Source organism: Perognathus longimembris, chromosome 7 (assembly GCF_023159225.1).
Source record: "Perognathus longimembris pacificus isolate PPM17 chromosome 7, ASM2315922v1, whole genome shotgun sequence".
NCBI lineage: Eukaryota > Metazoa > Chordata > Mammalia > Rodentia > Heteromyidae > Perognathus > Perognathus longimembris.
The window spans coordinates 19,038,806-19,054,939 of record NC_063167.1 but is presented as its reverse complement, the minus strand read 5'-3'; the positions used below and the strand labels follow the sequence as shown (position 1 = coordinate 19,054,939).

Below are 16,134 nucleotides of genomic sequence, written 5' to 3'. Positions count from 1 at the left end.
CACACACACACACAGAGTTAGCAATACCCATCTGCTTTCAGCTCTTTCCCCCAAGTTTTTCCTGGAAAGCGCCTTGGCTGATTTTGTTAAATGACATAATCACTATAACTATGAGAACAGTGTAGTATTAATAGCTTTTTTTAGTTTTGCTTTAGGTTTCCCTGGTTGTGAGGGGAACATATTTAATGTTGATCCCAGCTCTACTTTTGGGGAAAATAGTTCTTTCTAGTAGAGTTACCTTTGCTAACTTCTATTAACATCCTCGTAGATAGGACACCATCCCAGCACGAGTGAGGCAAAAAAATCTTCCTTTTCATAAAAGTTTCCTATTGCTGTGCCCCGGAAGATAGTCAATTTAGAGGGGCTTCTGTAGGTGGAAACCCATTGGAACCAATCACCATGTGGCAGAGCGTCCCCCACTGGGCCTTCCTGCAACTCTGCCCTTCCCACCAGCAAATGGTGGTGCCCTTCTATCTGAACAGTTTCTTTAGTTTGTAGACAATTTTTACTTTTAACTTTTCTAGGGGTTAGGTTTAAACTCAGGTCTTGGGCGCTGCTCCTCAGCTTTTTTTCCCCTCAAAGCTAGCACTCTACCACTTGAGCCTCAGCTCCACTTCTGCTTTTTGGTGGGGTGATCCGCCCCCCGCCCCCCCAATCTCAGTCTCCTCTGTAGCGAGGATTATAGGTGTGAGCCTCCAGTGCCCAGCCGATATTACTGTTCTGATGAATCCACTTGCTTATTGTAATGAGATAGGCCATACTGTAACATAGTTTCTAAACAGTACCTTCAGTCTGTATCCAGGTTTTTAATTTCACAATGGGTGCCCTTGCTGGTAAACAGAATTTGTTAGTCTTAGTTAAGCCCACAGGTATAGAAAACACTAAGTTAAAAAAGGTCTAAGCATAGCCAGCTACCAGTGGCTCACACCTATAATTCTAGCTACTTCAGAGGCTAATCTGAGGATCATAATTCAAAGTCAGCTTGGGCAGACGCAAACTCCAGCTAATCACCATAAAAGTCAGAAGTGGAGATGTGGCTCGAAGGTGTAGAAAAAAATGAGTGGAAATGCTAAGCAAGAGGATGAGGCCTTGAGTCCAAGCCACAGTAACTGTACACACAAAGTCATAGCTTATTGAGTTGCAGTACAATATGATTTGTTTGTGTTTTAGAAGCTTAAAATATGGTCAGAGAATGAGATGAGCCAGTTTATTTGACTTAATGTGGTAGTGGTTTGACGAGGATTAGCTGCTATGTCAAAATAGCTATGTTTTTAGCAACTTTGTGGAATGCTAGTGTAAACTTTGGTTATTAATGAGCAAATTACAGATATGTAACTTAAGATTTAAATTGGAGCTGTATCTCAGCAGATTTGAGAGACAGACTGTCTCTGTGTGTTTTTCTATAACATTTTCTAATTTAAAATATACATAGAAAAATCACTACTTTATTTCGCTATTTTTGATTTGCAAATGTGCATTCTCTGTCGTCGTCATCATCATCATCATCATCATCATCATCATCATCATCATCATCATCATCATCATCATCATTTTTGCCAGTCCTGGGGATTGAACTCAGGGCCTAAGCACTGTCCCTGGCTTCTTTTTGCTCAAGGCTAGTACTCTACCACTTGAGCCACAGCGCCACTTCTGGCCATTTTCTATATATCTGGTGCTGAGGAATGGAACCCTAGGCTTTCTGTATAGGAGGCAAGCACTCTTGCCACTAGGCCATATCCCCAGCCCTGTCTTCTGGGGGAGGGGGAGGGGAGCTGGTTCTGGGGTTTGAACTCTGGGACTGGGCTGCTCTTTTGCTCAAGGCTAGCACTCTGTACCACATGAGCCATAACACTATTTCCACTCTGTCTTCTTTATCACCAACTTCATCAGAGAATTATATGAGTTAGACTGCTTCTACACCTAAGTTGCTATCTATGTAAATGTTCTATGTTTGCTTCTTACTGTATGTAGCTTGTTGCCAAAAAAGGTGAATGGATTATATTTAGATTCAAACCATGTGCTTAGTTTATTTAGGATATTCTGCTTATCTGTAGCAAGTAAAGGTACTGGTGTTTTGTTTTGTTTTTGTATTTGTGTTTTGTAATTACTGAAATTGATTGTCAGTTGTGGGGCTTGAACTTGGCCTGGGGGCTGTCCCTGAGCTTCTTTGTATTCAAGGTGGGCACTCTACCACTTAAGCCACAGACAGCTCTACTTCTGGCTTTTGGATGATGAATTGGAGATAAGTGTCATGGATTTTACTCCCAGGGCTGGCTTTAAACTGTGATTCTCAGATCTCAGCCTCTTGAGTAGCTAGCTAGGATTACTGGTGTGGGCCACTGGTGCCCAACTTTTTTTGTTGTTGGTTTTTTATTTTTAATTTATTGTGCTTATGTGGTACTAAGGAATTGAACCCACGGCCTGATGCATGCTAGGCAAGCACTCTACCACTAAGCCACATTTCTTGACCTGGCTTTTTACTGAAATTTAAATTAAAAAAATTTAAACTTCATACAGTAGTCGGGTACTGGTGGCTCACGCTTGTAAGCCTAGCTATTTAAGAGGTTGAGATCTGAGGATCATGGTTTGAAGCCAGCCCGGGCAGAGAAGTCTATGGGACTCTTTAGTTAAATACTAGAAAGCCAGAAGTGGACCTGTGGCTTAAGTGGTAGTTAGTCTTGAGGGGAGGTGAAAACCTTACATTAATGTCTTGTATGTACTTGTGGTGAATAACTCTTATGACTTTAAACAAGAGCAAGGCCAAACATTTCAAATTAAACAGTGGAGGTTCAGTTGAGTGTTTGGGTTTTGTGATAAGATGACTGGTAGATTTTCACGCTTCTGGAGTTAGTGGTACACCATCATGTTGGTATCTTTCCCATCCCTTCAGGTGCCATGCTTACCATTGAAATGGTATGACTGAATTTTGTTCTTTCCCATCACGTAGGTCCACAAGCCCTCCATTTATTTTCTCTAACAACCACACTTGTATCTCTGCTCTATCTTAAGTCCAACTTCCAGTTTTTTGCTGCACTTATTATCCTTTCATTTTGTCCTTTTGTCTTTCTCTAGTCCTACAGTCCATCACTGACTTCAAAAGACCTTGTTGTCATGGTTTTGTACAGTATTTTCTGGTTTTACAAAGGCAGTTAATGACTAGATAGCACAAATCAATGCATTCATTAATTCTTTAGGATCTTGGGTCAGAGTAGAACCTGTTGGGGCAGATTTAGTCTTTGGACACACTACAAGTTTATAAACTTTACCTTTTGTTTGCTGTTTTTAGGCCCAGCTGTGGTCCCTCACCAGTATTATGGAGTCACCCCCTGGGGAGTCTACCCTGCCAGTCTTTTCCAGCAACAAGCTGCTGCTGCTGCTGCTGCAACCAATTCTGCTAACCAGCAGACCACCCCACAGGCTCAGCAAGGAGGGCAGCAGGTAAATGGGAACGTATGGCTTTTACTGTTGTCTGTAACTAATAGGTGATATTGTGCCTTTTAGAGAACTTCGGGATACATGAGTTTCCTTATGTGTGTACCTGTGTTCATGACCCAGGGTGAAATGTTTGTGCTGAACGCCTTTAAGTATCAGCCTCTTCTTGGTCAGTGAAACTTGACGAGGTGATATTACTTCAATTTGATATGAGAAAGTTGTTTAAAGGGTTGTTCAGATAAGGTTACATGGGTAGCAATAATATTAACTTCAGAATAATAGGGGTGTTTTCCTGCTACCATTTTCTAGTACTCGCTTGAGAATTTGCAGATCTCATTGAAGTTTGCTTGATGGCTTGTCAATCATGTACACTGTTTATTTACCATTACTGCTGAATTAGAAATCTTAAACGTATTATACCTGTGTTAACTTATAGGAGCTTTTGTTCTTTTTTTTTTGCCAGTCCTGGGCCTTGAACTCAGGGCCTGAGCACTGTCCCTGGCTTCCTTTTGCTCAAGGCTAGCACTCTGCCACTTGAGCCACAGTGCCACTTCTGGCTGTTTTCTATATATGTGGTGCTGGGGAATTGAACTGAGGGCTTTATGTATGGGAGGCAAGCTCTCTTGCCACTAGGCCATATCCCCTGCCCACTTATAGGAGCTTTTGAATTGAATTGGGGAAAACTGCTAAGTAAAGTACTTGGTCTGTTCTCATTTAGACCATTCCCCACTCTGCATTAGAAAGTAGAAAGCTTAAAATTAAACAACAACAACAACAACAACAACAAAAAAGGAAGAAACAAAGAAATCCCACCCTAAATTCTTATGTAAAAAAACCTAAGGTTAGGCTTGGTGGGGTGGCACATGCCTGTAATCCTAGCTATTCAGGAGGCCCGCCTGGGTGGGCAGAAAAATTCTGCAATATTCCCTCTTTTTTTTTTTTTTTGTTAAATTTTTATTGTCAAACTGAGGTACAGAGAGGTTACACTTTCATAAGTTAGGCATTGGAACCTCCTCCCTCAGTCTCCTCTCCCCCCCCCCCATGAGTTGTTCAGTTCATTTATACCAAACAGTTTTGCAAGTATTGCTTTTGTAGTCATTTGTCTTTTTTTACCCTGTGTCTCTCGATTTTGGTATTCCCTTTCTATTTCCTAGTTCTAATACACGGTTTGCAATATTCCCTCTTACAGATATAGTTGGGCATGATGGGGTATGCTTTTCTATTTAGCTTCTGCAGAAAGTATTAATAGGAGGAGCATGCTCCATGTTGGGCCAAGTAAAAATACTGAGAACAGGCTGAGAAGGTGGGTCAGTGGTAGAGTGCTAGCCTAGCATGCACGAAGCCCTGGCTTTGATTCCTCAGTACTACATACATAGAAAGAGCTGGAAGTGGAGCTGTGTTTCAGGGGCAGTGCCCAGGCCCTTAGCTCAAGCTCCAGGAACATGTTCCCCTCCAAAAAAACCCCCCACAGAAACAAAAAACAACATCGAGACCAAAAAAATGGTCAGAAGTATGGTTCAAGCAGTAGTGTATTGCCTGCCTTGGAAGTGCAAAAGCCCCAAGTTCAAACCTGTACTGTACACCATCCAAAGATCTATAAAACTAATTCATATATTTGGTACCTGTTATTATAGTTTCAAGAATTTTTAAAATATAATTTTGTTATTATTAAGGTGTTTTACAGAGGGGTTCTATTTAATTTCATTTAATTGCTTATAAAATTGGAATTATTCTGTCTACATGGTTTTGCTTCTTGTTTCCATTACTGTCTGGTGTAGTTTAGTGTTTTGTTGTTTTTGTTTGTGTCTGTAACTCTTGAATTCTCAATTGGCATCTTTGCTTCTGACTGATGCTCTACCACTTGAACCATACCTCCCACCCAGCTTTTTACTATACTATTTAGTTAGAAACAAGCGTCTCAAGGACTTTTCTGCAGGCTGGCTTTGAACTGAAATTCTCCTAGCCTTTTGAGTAGCTAGGTTTACAGGCATGAGCTACAAGCAGCTGGTTTATTTAGTGGTCTTTTTAATACCTTTCATTTAAATCCATCGAAGATTATACCAAAATTTATTTTCTCTTTATAAAAAAAAGTTTGTGTTAACTAAGGATTGAACCCAAGGACTCATACTTGCTAGACAAGTGCTCTACCCCTTAAATAACACCGTTGTCTTGACTAGTATTTGATATTTAACTTAGCTATATTTTGGTATTATAAATAGTACTGGGCCTTTTCACATGTCAGTGATTCTTTTCTTGGGATAAACTCATACTAATGACATTTTTTGTGCAGTCTTGTTGTCTCTTCTGTACATCTGCTTTGAAACACTCATAAAGTTGACTACAGTCACAACAAAAATAAATTGAATAATATTTTGGTAATAGTTATTACCTACTGGTCATTCATTACCTACTGCCATCATCTATGAGGCGTTGTGTCTCTTGGACATGTCTAATATTTCCAGGAAATCTGCAATATCAGTGGTTAGCCTTTTTCAGCTTATAGATTGAAGAGACTTGGGGTCCACACATCTCTTCTTGCCAGAATACACAGTTTTTAGCTCCTTAGTACTCATTTGATAAGTAATTCACTGATTATTGGTGCTGTTTTTTTCTCTTTTGTGTTTTCCTTCCAAATGGTATTAAACACAATCTGTATCCAAGTTTTTTTTTTTTGGCCAGTCTTAGGCTGTGAACTCAGGGCCTGAGTACTGTCCCTGGCTTCTTTTTTGCTCAAGGCTAGCACTCTGCCACTTGAGCCACAGCGCCCCTTCTGGCCATTTTCTGTATATGTGGTGCTGAGGAATTCAACCCAGGGCCTCATGTATACGAGGCAAGCACTCTTGCCACTAGGCCATATTCCCAGCCCTCAAGTTGTTGACATCACATCTAATAATTTCAAGGTGGAATTGAAATCCTTTTGTACAACTACTTGTTAATAGTAATAAAGTGTTGTGCTTGAAGGCCAGTCAGTTAGGATGAATGACTGTTAGGAACTTGAGGTGTGTCAGGTGATGGAGCCCAGGCCATGCAGAAGAATGATTGTTATCATCTTAATACCTGTGCTTGTTTTATTTTTTGTGGTCCTAGGGAATTGTAGTCAGTGCTCTGTTTGCTAGGCAGTTGCTCTACCACTTTTGCCACTCCCCATCCTTTTTTGCTTTAGTGTTTTTATTGTTTTTCTTCATTTTGTGTACAGACTTGCTTTTTGTGCCATCCTTGGACTATAATTTTCCTACGTATTTCTCCTGCGTAACTGGGATTAAATGACCATGCCTGCTGTATTTGCTAACTCATTGCCCAATCTAAACTTGAATCCTATGTTTCTCATTTTTTGTTGTTTGTTTTTTGTGTGCTGGGGATCAGATCCAGGAGCTTGGTCTTGCAAAGCAAGCACGCTGCCACTACACTACATCCCCAGCCATAACCACCCATGTCTCATTAATAAAGTACAAACTAGACCTGGTGTTCATACCTGCAGTCCTAGCAACTGAGAGTCTAAGGCAGGGGTGTCGTAAATTTCAGGCTGGTCTGAGCGACATAACAAGTTCCAGACCAGCCTGAGTTTAATGAAAAACAAAAAGTAATGTGTCAAGAATGACATTGTACATGGAACTTATTTAATGTTTGACTCTATTTAAGTGAGTGTATTTATGGCATTTTTGAAAGAAACAAGCATCAAATCTGGTGTACACATTTTTAATTTATCTTCGTGCTGGCCCTCAGGTTGAACTCAGAGCCCGGGCACACTGTTTTGTTACTGACTTTCTGTGCTTGAAGCTAGTGCTTTGTCAGTTGAGTCACAGCTCAACTTCCAGGGTTGACTTTTTTTTTTGTAGTTAATTGCAGATAAAAATCTGACAGTGCTGGGCGGTGGTGGCTCATACTCAGGAGGCTGACATCTGAGGATCGTGGTTCAAAGCAAGCCTGGGCAGGGAAGTCTATGAGACTCTTATCTCCAATTAACCACCAGAAAACCAGAAGTGGTACTGTGGCTCAAAGTGGTAGAGCACTAGCCTTGAGCTGAAGAGCTCAGGGACAGTGCCCAGGCCCAGAGTTCAAGTCCCACAACCGACCAAAACAAAAACTCAAACTGCGCCCCCACGCCCTCCCCCCCTGCCCCCCCCCCCCCCCGCCCAATTGGCTTTAAACCATAATCCTCAGATCATAGCCTCCAAGTAATTAAGATTACAGGCTTGAGCTACCAGTCCTGGCCTCCCCTTTTTAAAAGTTTTAAATACTTTTTTTTGTATGCCACTACTAGGGCTTGCATTCAGGTTCACTTGCTCTCATTTGGCTCCCCCCTCCCCTCCCCCCCCCACCCCGCCCTACCTTGAGCCATACCGCCACTTCTGGATTTTGCTAGTGAATTGGAGATAAGAGTCATAGGCTTTTCTGCCTGGGCTGGCATGAGCCACTGGTGTCTGGCAAAGCGTGTGTGTATGTATTGTGCACTTAATGTACTAGTGCTAGGCTTTGAATTTAGGGCCTTGTGCTCTTGCTTAGCTCTTTCGCTCACAGCTGCCAGTCTACTACCAGTGCCTTCCTTTTTTTTTTTTTTTTTTTTAAATGTTTGGGTCTTACTATGAAGCCCAGGCTTGCCTCAAACTATTGATTTTCCTGCTTTAGCCTCCTGGGGTTATAGACATACACCACTGCACCTGTTCACTAATGGAATTTGATCAAAGGGTCACAGTGTTGAAGGACAGAGAAATGTTCTCATATTTCTCATAAAAATATAGCTTCATACATGTTTCTTTAGACACAAATATTCAAAAAGTTAATTGTCTTATGGAATTGCTCCCTCCTATTCTGTCCACTCTTTGTTCTTTCCTGACATCTTGTCAGAACACTGGTATGTAATTCCTGAGTGTCATCTGTCCTATTGCCTGGAGCAAATGTGCCACCAAATCAGGGGCTTTGCCTGCCTTATCCACAGCCCTGTCTCTAGTGTCTGCCACATGGTCGGAATCAAGTAGCCCTTGTTATATGCTTTTCGCCGTGCCCAAAGGTGATGACTAAAAATGGTAGAATCCAATTTCACCATGGTAGTAGTTAGATTTTTATCCTTATAACTATGCCATATAAAATCATTATAAGGAAACTTAGAACTGGAAGTTTGAATGTCAGTGGCTCATGCTTATAATCCTAGCTACAGGAGGCTGAGATCTGAGGATCTTGGTTCAAAGCTAGCCTGGGAAGCAAAGTACGTAAGACTTACACCTTTTTATACTTTTTTGCTTGTTAATTGGAGATAAGCCATTGGCTGTGGCTGAAATGGTAGAATGCTGTTATTAAGCAAGAAAAGCTGAGGGACAGTGTCCAGGCCCTGAGTTCAAGCCCCAGGACTGATTTTACCTACCTCCTCCAAAGGGAACTGGTATATACGATCGATTTTAAGTACTTAGCCTGAGAAGAAAGTCATTGACTTATTTCTGTCTCCTATTCCTAGGTTCTCCGTGGCGGAGCGAGTCAGCGTCCTTTGACCCCAAATCAGAATCAGCAGGGACAGCAAACAGATCCACTAGTGGCAGCTGCAGCTGTAAACTCTGCCCTTGCTTTTGGACAGGGTCTGGCTGCAGGCATGCCAGGTAAAGCTGCACTGTAGTTTCTAATTCTGGGAGGGGCAAGAGAGGATGCCTACTGTGGGATGAGGGCAAGGAGAGTGGGTACTACTTTCAGTTTGCCCAGGCTTGTTGTGGTTTGGAGACTGGCAAGGATGATAAACACTTGCCCTCACTTAGACAATAGTTCATTGATGAGAGCATTGCTCTGAGCCAGTCAACAGTCTTACTTGCTGGAGATAAGATGAACATCCACTCAGTTTGTTGGTCATCTTTTGCCCTCAGGATTAAGAATAGGTGACATCATTGTTAGCCTAGCTTAGCATTACTCCAAGGCTTTAGTCTTTATGTTTATATATTTGAAGAGTATAATTAGGAGAAAATTACTTGTGTTCCTTGTAAAGATTATCCTCTACATTTGTAGGATTTATCCCAAAGAAATGGTAGAGGTGTGTGTGTGTATGTTTTTTTTTTTCTTTTTCTTTTCTGTTACCTCTGTATATACATTATGAGCATGTATTCTTGGCTCACTGTCCTGTGCTTTGTATGAGGCTGGACATTGCAACAAGTTCTTGTTAGACCTCAGCTTAATTTTGTCAGTTTTACTGACCCAAACGCAGCCACCTACCTGATTCAGTTATGAATAACCCTACTGAGCCTCATTTGTTTTGTTAAATTTGTTTGTGCTGAGATTGTGACTATTTGCAACACTCCAGGAAGCATTTTTTGTTTTGCTAAGTACATAAGTGCTTCCTTATTCCTGTAACATCTAAGCCTGTAGTGATACCTGATAGTAATTCCTCTTGACCTATTATATACACGACTTTTCCCCTATACATACACATACAAAATGTTAGTAATCATAGTTATTATAGAGTTTTGCAATCTGAGCATGCAATATTCTTTTATTTTTAAGTCAAGGGTTTTCACCTTTTGAGGTGACTTCTGGCATTTTTGAATTGCCAGATGGCTATTATTGCCATTTGCTTTGGAACCATCATTCAAGAAAGTAAGGGTTCCTTGAACACAAGCACTGCAGTAGTCAAATTGATGTGGTAACCCATGTGCTTATTGAGAACGCTCCTAAGGACCAGGGGGGGTGGGGGGGGTGGGGTGGAGGAGGAGTATTCACAGCTCTGAAGTACTGGAGAGAGGAAATACTTACATCCCTGGCAAATGGAACAGTGTTGTGAGATTTCACCACAGTTCCCAGAAGAGCATGCAATTGAAAACTTAGAAATGACTTGTGTAATACTTTTGTGTGGTGGCCTATGTGGGTAAATAAAATGGCAGATGAAGTGGATACTGTAGATCATATCTTTGTGTGTTGTTGCCTTGTTATTCCTAGGTTACCCAGTCTTGGCTCCTGCTGCTTACTATGACCAAACTGGTGCTCTGGTAGTGAATGCAGGAGCAAGAAATGGCCTCGGAGCTCCTGTTCGGCTTGTGGCTCCTGCCCCAGTCATCATTAGTTCCTCGGCGGCACAAGCAGGTGAGCTTCCTTTGGCGGTACCTGTGATGGGTCTAAAAGGTAGGGGGAGATGGTGAAGGTATTCTTAAAATAGGGTGAACTGTACTTTATTTAATAATTCTTGGCATTATCTAATCCTGTAATATCCCAAAGAAAGAATCAGAAGCAGCAAGTGACCTTGGTGGATTCTGATTCTGCTGATTGGCATGTACCACCTGTTAGAAGCAAGGAGCGGCTCCACTGACATCGTAGGAAGTTGGATTACTCACGTAAAATGGCGCTCTTGGCAGAATTTCAAGACTATCTCACAGAAACCCATTTGATTGTTTTTCAGATAAAAAAAAAAGTGCGTGCGTGCGTGTGTGTGTGTGTGTGTGTGTGTGTGTGTGTGTGTGTGTTGTATTTGATTTAGTGGTAGAGGAAATAATTTTCTTTCTTAGGGGTAGAGGAAGTGAGAAACTATTATAAGAACTAGCAGGATATTACATTTTGCCTTAAGTTGTTCTCCAACCCCATTCATACTAGTATTTGCACTTGAGGCCTCATGTATGCTAGGCAAGCACTCAGAATACTTGGGCCACATCTCGAGGCTTTTTGTTTGTGTTTGAATTTTGAGGTAGGGTCTCCCTAACTTTACCTGCGTTGGCCTCAACTCACCATCCTCCTGCCTCCTGAATACTGGGATTACAGGTATGCACCACCATGCCTGGCTAATGTAATGTATATTAAGCTTCATATACACTCTTAAAAAATTAGCAACACTAGAGGAAATATCTGGAAAAAAGCAATGTGCTAAAATAAGAATTTGACGGACATAGTTTTTGGAGAAAAATAGCACCATGGGTGTGTGTAGAATTTGAGATTTAGGAAGCATCTGTATCTAATAGGTACGTTTGATGTTTGAGTCCTCTTTAAAGTACAGACACTTTCAATAAGCTGCCAACACAGTGAACTTGCACCCATGGAATTTTGACTTCAAATCAGAAGTAGAAATAAAAAGTAGAACCTTTGGGTGAAGGCTCAAAGACAGATTCAGTTCTTTTACAGGTTTGTGTCTGCATTGAAAAGATAGACAGCATTAAAAGGTTTCAAAGAAATGGGTAAAATGTGGTGTGGAAATGTGGCCGGTCGCTTTTATAGCCAAATGGTTTGCTTTCTTCCTCATAGCTGTTGCAGCGGCCGCAGCTTCAGCAAATGGAGCCGCTGGTGGTCTTGCTGGAACAACAAATGGACCATTTCGTCCTTTAGGAACCCAGCAGCCTCAGCCCCAGCCCCAGCAGCAGCCTGGTAACAACTTGGCATCCAGCTCTTTCTATGGCAACAACTCCCTGAGCAGCAACTCCCAGAGCAGCTCCCTCTTCTCCCAGGGCTCTGCCCAGCCTGCCAACACGTCCTTGGGATTTGGAAGCAGCAGCTCGCTTGGCGCGACCCTGGGATCAGCCCTTGGAGGGTTTGGAACCGCAGGTAGAAATTAGTCCGATGACACTATTGTGAAAACTGAATTTTCATGAGTTTTTACAATCTTTCTGGAACCCTGACAATGTATGAACCACAGGCAGATCTGGACTGAGGCCCTGGGAATCCAGCCAGCAGCCCACATCATCTTTGAGAGATGATGCACTTTGGAAATCAAGTCATGCAGTTGGGTCCTATTTCAGGCCCACACTCATGTTGCTACTTATTTATACTCACATAACCAGTTTGTTTCAGGGACTTGAGAACCAGACATGTTTTTGCAGGCATTGGGGAAGCATGTGGAGGGAACTGTAGAAATGTGGATGTTAAACTGAGGGAGGAGGCCTTTAGCACAGCTTCCAGGACTACGGTACTCCACATTTGAGATTGTGCCCAGTGCTTGGTTTGCAGACCTTAAAGAGTGAGGTGTCTTCTCCAGTCTTTCAAATAACATTAAGGTAGACATTGTGGAACACTGGGAGGAAGGGTGTTAGACCAAGATACTGTCAATGTTTTGATGGGATAAAAAAGCAAGAATGTAGTCAGTGAACAGTTTGATAATTGCAGTGATTATAAAACAACGTGTTCTCTAAACAGAAGAGCAATAGCCTAATTGGAATTGGAGGCAAGTAGATATTTTTGATTGAGCCCACTGAGACAACTGGCTTTCATATGCAAGTCTTACATAGTGGGGCAGTACCCCATTTATGGATCTTTTTCTGTATTCCATTTTTCTGTTAGAACCTTTTGGCTGATGAAAGGCATTCTTTCTAGTCCATTTCCTTTCACCTTTTCCCATAGCTTATGTGGCCGTCAGAGCTTTAAAAACCTACCCTCCCACCCCCATCCCCTGGCCCAGAATATATGACACTAAAAGGAAGGTAAATTTGGCATATACATGTGATGGTTTGAGCATAAGTTTCATGTTAACCTGAGCCATGTCCTCTTTAATATTTTATCGGCCCCTAGAACTGTTACATTAACAGTAGGCTGTCTCTGCTGACAAATCTGCAGTGGTAAGGAGTCTGGATCAGAGTGTTAGGGGCAGGTCACTGGGCTTGTTCTTCAAAGAACAGGCCTTTTCTTATCTGCATTGTTTTAATTCCATTTTAGTTGCAAACTCCAACACTGGCAGTGGCTCCCGCCGTGACTCCCTGACTGGCAGCAGTGACCTTTATAAGAGGACATCGAGCAGCTTGACCCCCATTGGACACAGTTTTTATAACGGCCTTAGCTTTTCCTCCTCTCCTGGACCCGTGGGCATGCCTCTCCCTAGTCAGGGACCAGGACATTCACAGACACCACCTCCTTCCCTCTCTTCACATGGATCCTCTTCAAGCTTAAACCTGGGTAAGAACCATTACTCTAACACCACCTTGCAAGTACTTTGCATAAGCAAAGGACAACAATCCCTTTATCTATCTTAGAGGTGTCCAGGGTGTTCTGTGCCTTCTGTCAATACCTCATGTTTTTCAGGCTGTACCTGTAGCTAGTGTAGTAGTTTGGGACTGCTTAGCACTTGGGTACACTTCCCATATGTTCACTTCCGCTTTTGTATGAGCATTCTGTGCTTGACTACTTGTGGGAGTCTTTCACTATAACGTAGTGCAGGTTCCTTGCAGTGAGGCTGGAGGGCCCAGAGACAGAACAAAATTGTCCACCCTCTATCATCCCTGTAATACCACCCCAGTTAGTTTTGCTTTATTTCTTTTTTTTTCTCCCTCACATATGCTGTTAATAATCTTGCTTTTTTTTTTTACATACAGCATTGTATTAAAATTTTTTCTTGCCGAATGCTTTAAATAAGTATTTGTAAGTACATTCTTAAACTACGCAATATGCTAGTGAGTAGGTGGATTTTTTTCCATCATAAACTTATATTGTTTTATGTATAGGACTTTAAAATTGTTATTGTCTAGGTCCTAGGAAATGAAGGAGTGAAGGGGATTCCAAGCATCAGCCTGCAAGATTGGAGGGAAGTTAGGCTAGCATTTTAGGAAGCAGGTGTGGGCAATGAACAGGGTTCTCACTTCTACGTGTTGATCAGCTTTGGATTCCAGATTTGTTTCCCAGATAGGGAAAGTTGAACCTTAGAAATATAGTGTGTGGGGTTGGAGGTGTGGCTCAGGTGGTAGTGCGCCAGCCAGTGAGCAAAAGTGTCAGATACCAAGTTCAAGTCCTGATCTCAGATTAAAAAAAAAAGAAAATGGAGTGCAGTGGAATATTTGGTGAGCTAGTTGGGGTATTATGACCCATTGTATATAATAGGCCTAAATCAGGACTTGTCCTGGGCAAGTCAGCATAGATGGCTGATTTACTTAGAAGATTTTGTTTGAATTTTTGATTAAAGCAAGTTCAAATGAGCTTTATGAACTCAGAAATGGAATCTAAATAAAAGTGAATAGGATGTTTTCATTTAGAAAGATAGACTGCAAATATTTTATAAAAAATCAAGTAAAATCTAGAGTGTATAATAGAGTGCTTTTGGGAACTTGAGTTTGAAAGAGGTGATTTTGAAAGAGTATGTTTAAATGCACATGCATATATGTTCAAGTGTGTTCTAAGGTATAGGGGCATTCCTCAGTACTCCACAGTGGGCAAGAGGAGGATGGGCACGTTACACTGCAGAGCTTCCTAGCATCTTACTGCTAAATCAGGAGGGTGCAGGTGAAAGTTCTAGGCCGATAGGTGGATAGAAGGGAGGAGCAAACATTCATGGACCTAATCTTAACCTGTTAGTGATAGTTTTATCCTGGTATTGCAGATGGGAAGAGTCTGAGTCTCAGGGCTTAAATATCAGCCCTAGGTCTCATAGTTGAAAGTTTTTACTTCAAAGCCTGAATGTCATTCAGTGTGTTATTCTCATTACACTGTGGCCAGAATCTTTTGAAACAGTGTATTATCACATCCAGAAATACTGCCTTTAATTTTCTTTATTTAAGCATTTGAGCTATGTCATTCAGTAATAAGTACTAATTGAACTGAATCTTTAAAGTTAGTTAGCTGGTATATTTATTTTTCAAGATCCAAATATTTTAGGTTTTGTGGGCCACATGGTTTGTCTAATGGAATTTGAAGTGTAAATGGACTTGTGCATAGCTTCCTCTAATAAAACTTTATTTATAAAAGTAAGCAGCAGACTGGATTTATCCTGTGGGCTATATTTCTTAAGTCTCTTGGCATGTGACAGTGGTGCTAGAAATACTACTTGAGGGGGCTGGGAATATGGCCTAGTGGCAAGAGTGCTTGCCTCGTATATACATGAAGCCCTGGATTTGATTCCCCAGCACCACATATAGAAAATGGCCAGAGTGGCACTGTGGCTCAAGTGGCAGAGTGCTAGCCTGAGCAGAAGGAAGCCAGGGACAGTGCTCAGGCCCGGAGTCCAAGGCCCAGGACTGGCAAAAAAAAAAAAAAAAAAAAAAAAAAAAAAGGAAAAAAGAAATATTACTTGAATGCAATGATACCCTTCCTCTTTCCAGTGTTGAATTAAATATTTGTTTCTACTTCAAGTTTCCCTTGTTAAATAGGGAACAATTAGTGTGTCACTTCTTGTTTTAGTGACTTAATTACCCATGTAGATTTATGGCTAACTTTTCATTTAACAAATGAATCCTATTTTAGCATAATGTGTTTATGTACATTTGGCATTAGGCTTCCACTGCTGCAGGTATATGTAGCATGCGTGCCGCTCCCCAGGAGCTTTGCTTCAGCTCCAGCTGCTTCTTTGAAAAGAGGCTTCTATGATTTAGCTTTTCTCAGAGAAAAGGTTCCAGTCCATACAAAGGTCTAAAGACATTTTGGTATAAAAAATTGAGTGTGCCTGCACCAACTTAAGCTTCTGTTGTTTATGCTACTTTACTGCTGAGAGTTACTGGAATTTGATAACTCTGTGTTCTGTGTGTTGAAGACTCAGAATAACTGCACATGAAACTTAAGCTCAGTTTGGCTTAATGAATGAGCTCTCTACACAGTTCCTAAGAGTTTCACTATACAAACTAGCCTGTCTGCCTGTTGTACTGGGGTGGGTCTTTTTTCCACCATGTTATACTCACATTTCCTACCATGGGCAGACATGTTAAAATACAGTCTTAAGAGTCAGTGAGCTGCTTAGCAAATAAATGTCTGTCCCTTACTGGTCAAGGTCCTATTGTTTACCTGGGTTGCTTATGCCTGTAATCTGAGGATCACAGTTTGAAGCCAACCCCAGGCAGG

At 41.5% G+C, this 16,134-nt stretch overlaps 1 protein-coding gene and 1 non-coding gene across 26 annotated transcripts in view; both read left to right on the top strand.

The window, feature by feature from the left end:
* Pum1 (pumilio RNA binding family member 1) overlaps window positions 1–16,134 on the top strand; it is a 124,205-nt gene that overhangs the window by 83,058 nt on the left and 25,013 nt on the right. For 22 of the 25 annotated variants that reach the window (XM_048350729.1, XM_048350726.1, XM_048350705.1 and 19 more), the window contains 5 exons: window positions 3,287–3,438; window positions 8,882–9,020; window positions 10,342–10,485; window positions 11,632–11,928; window positions 13,033–13,269. In XM_048350729.1, coding sequence (XP_048206686.1) covers window positions 3,287–3,438; window positions 8,882–9,020; window positions 10,342–10,485; window positions 11,632–11,928; window positions 13,033–13,269 — 969 coding nt within the window. The remainder of the gene's footprint in view (window positions 1–3,286; window positions 3,439–8,881; window positions 9,021–10,341; window positions 10,486–11,631; window positions 11,929–13,032; window positions 13,270–16,134) is intronic. The other 3 variants (XM_048350716.1, XM_048350715.1, XM_048350713.1) reach the window with 2 other exon arrangements.
* LOC125355790 lies at window positions 9,139–9,211 on the top strand. The gene has a single exon (XR_007211723.1). It is a non-coding gene; the product is annotated as a small nucleolar RNA SNORD103/SNORD85 (small nucleolar RNA).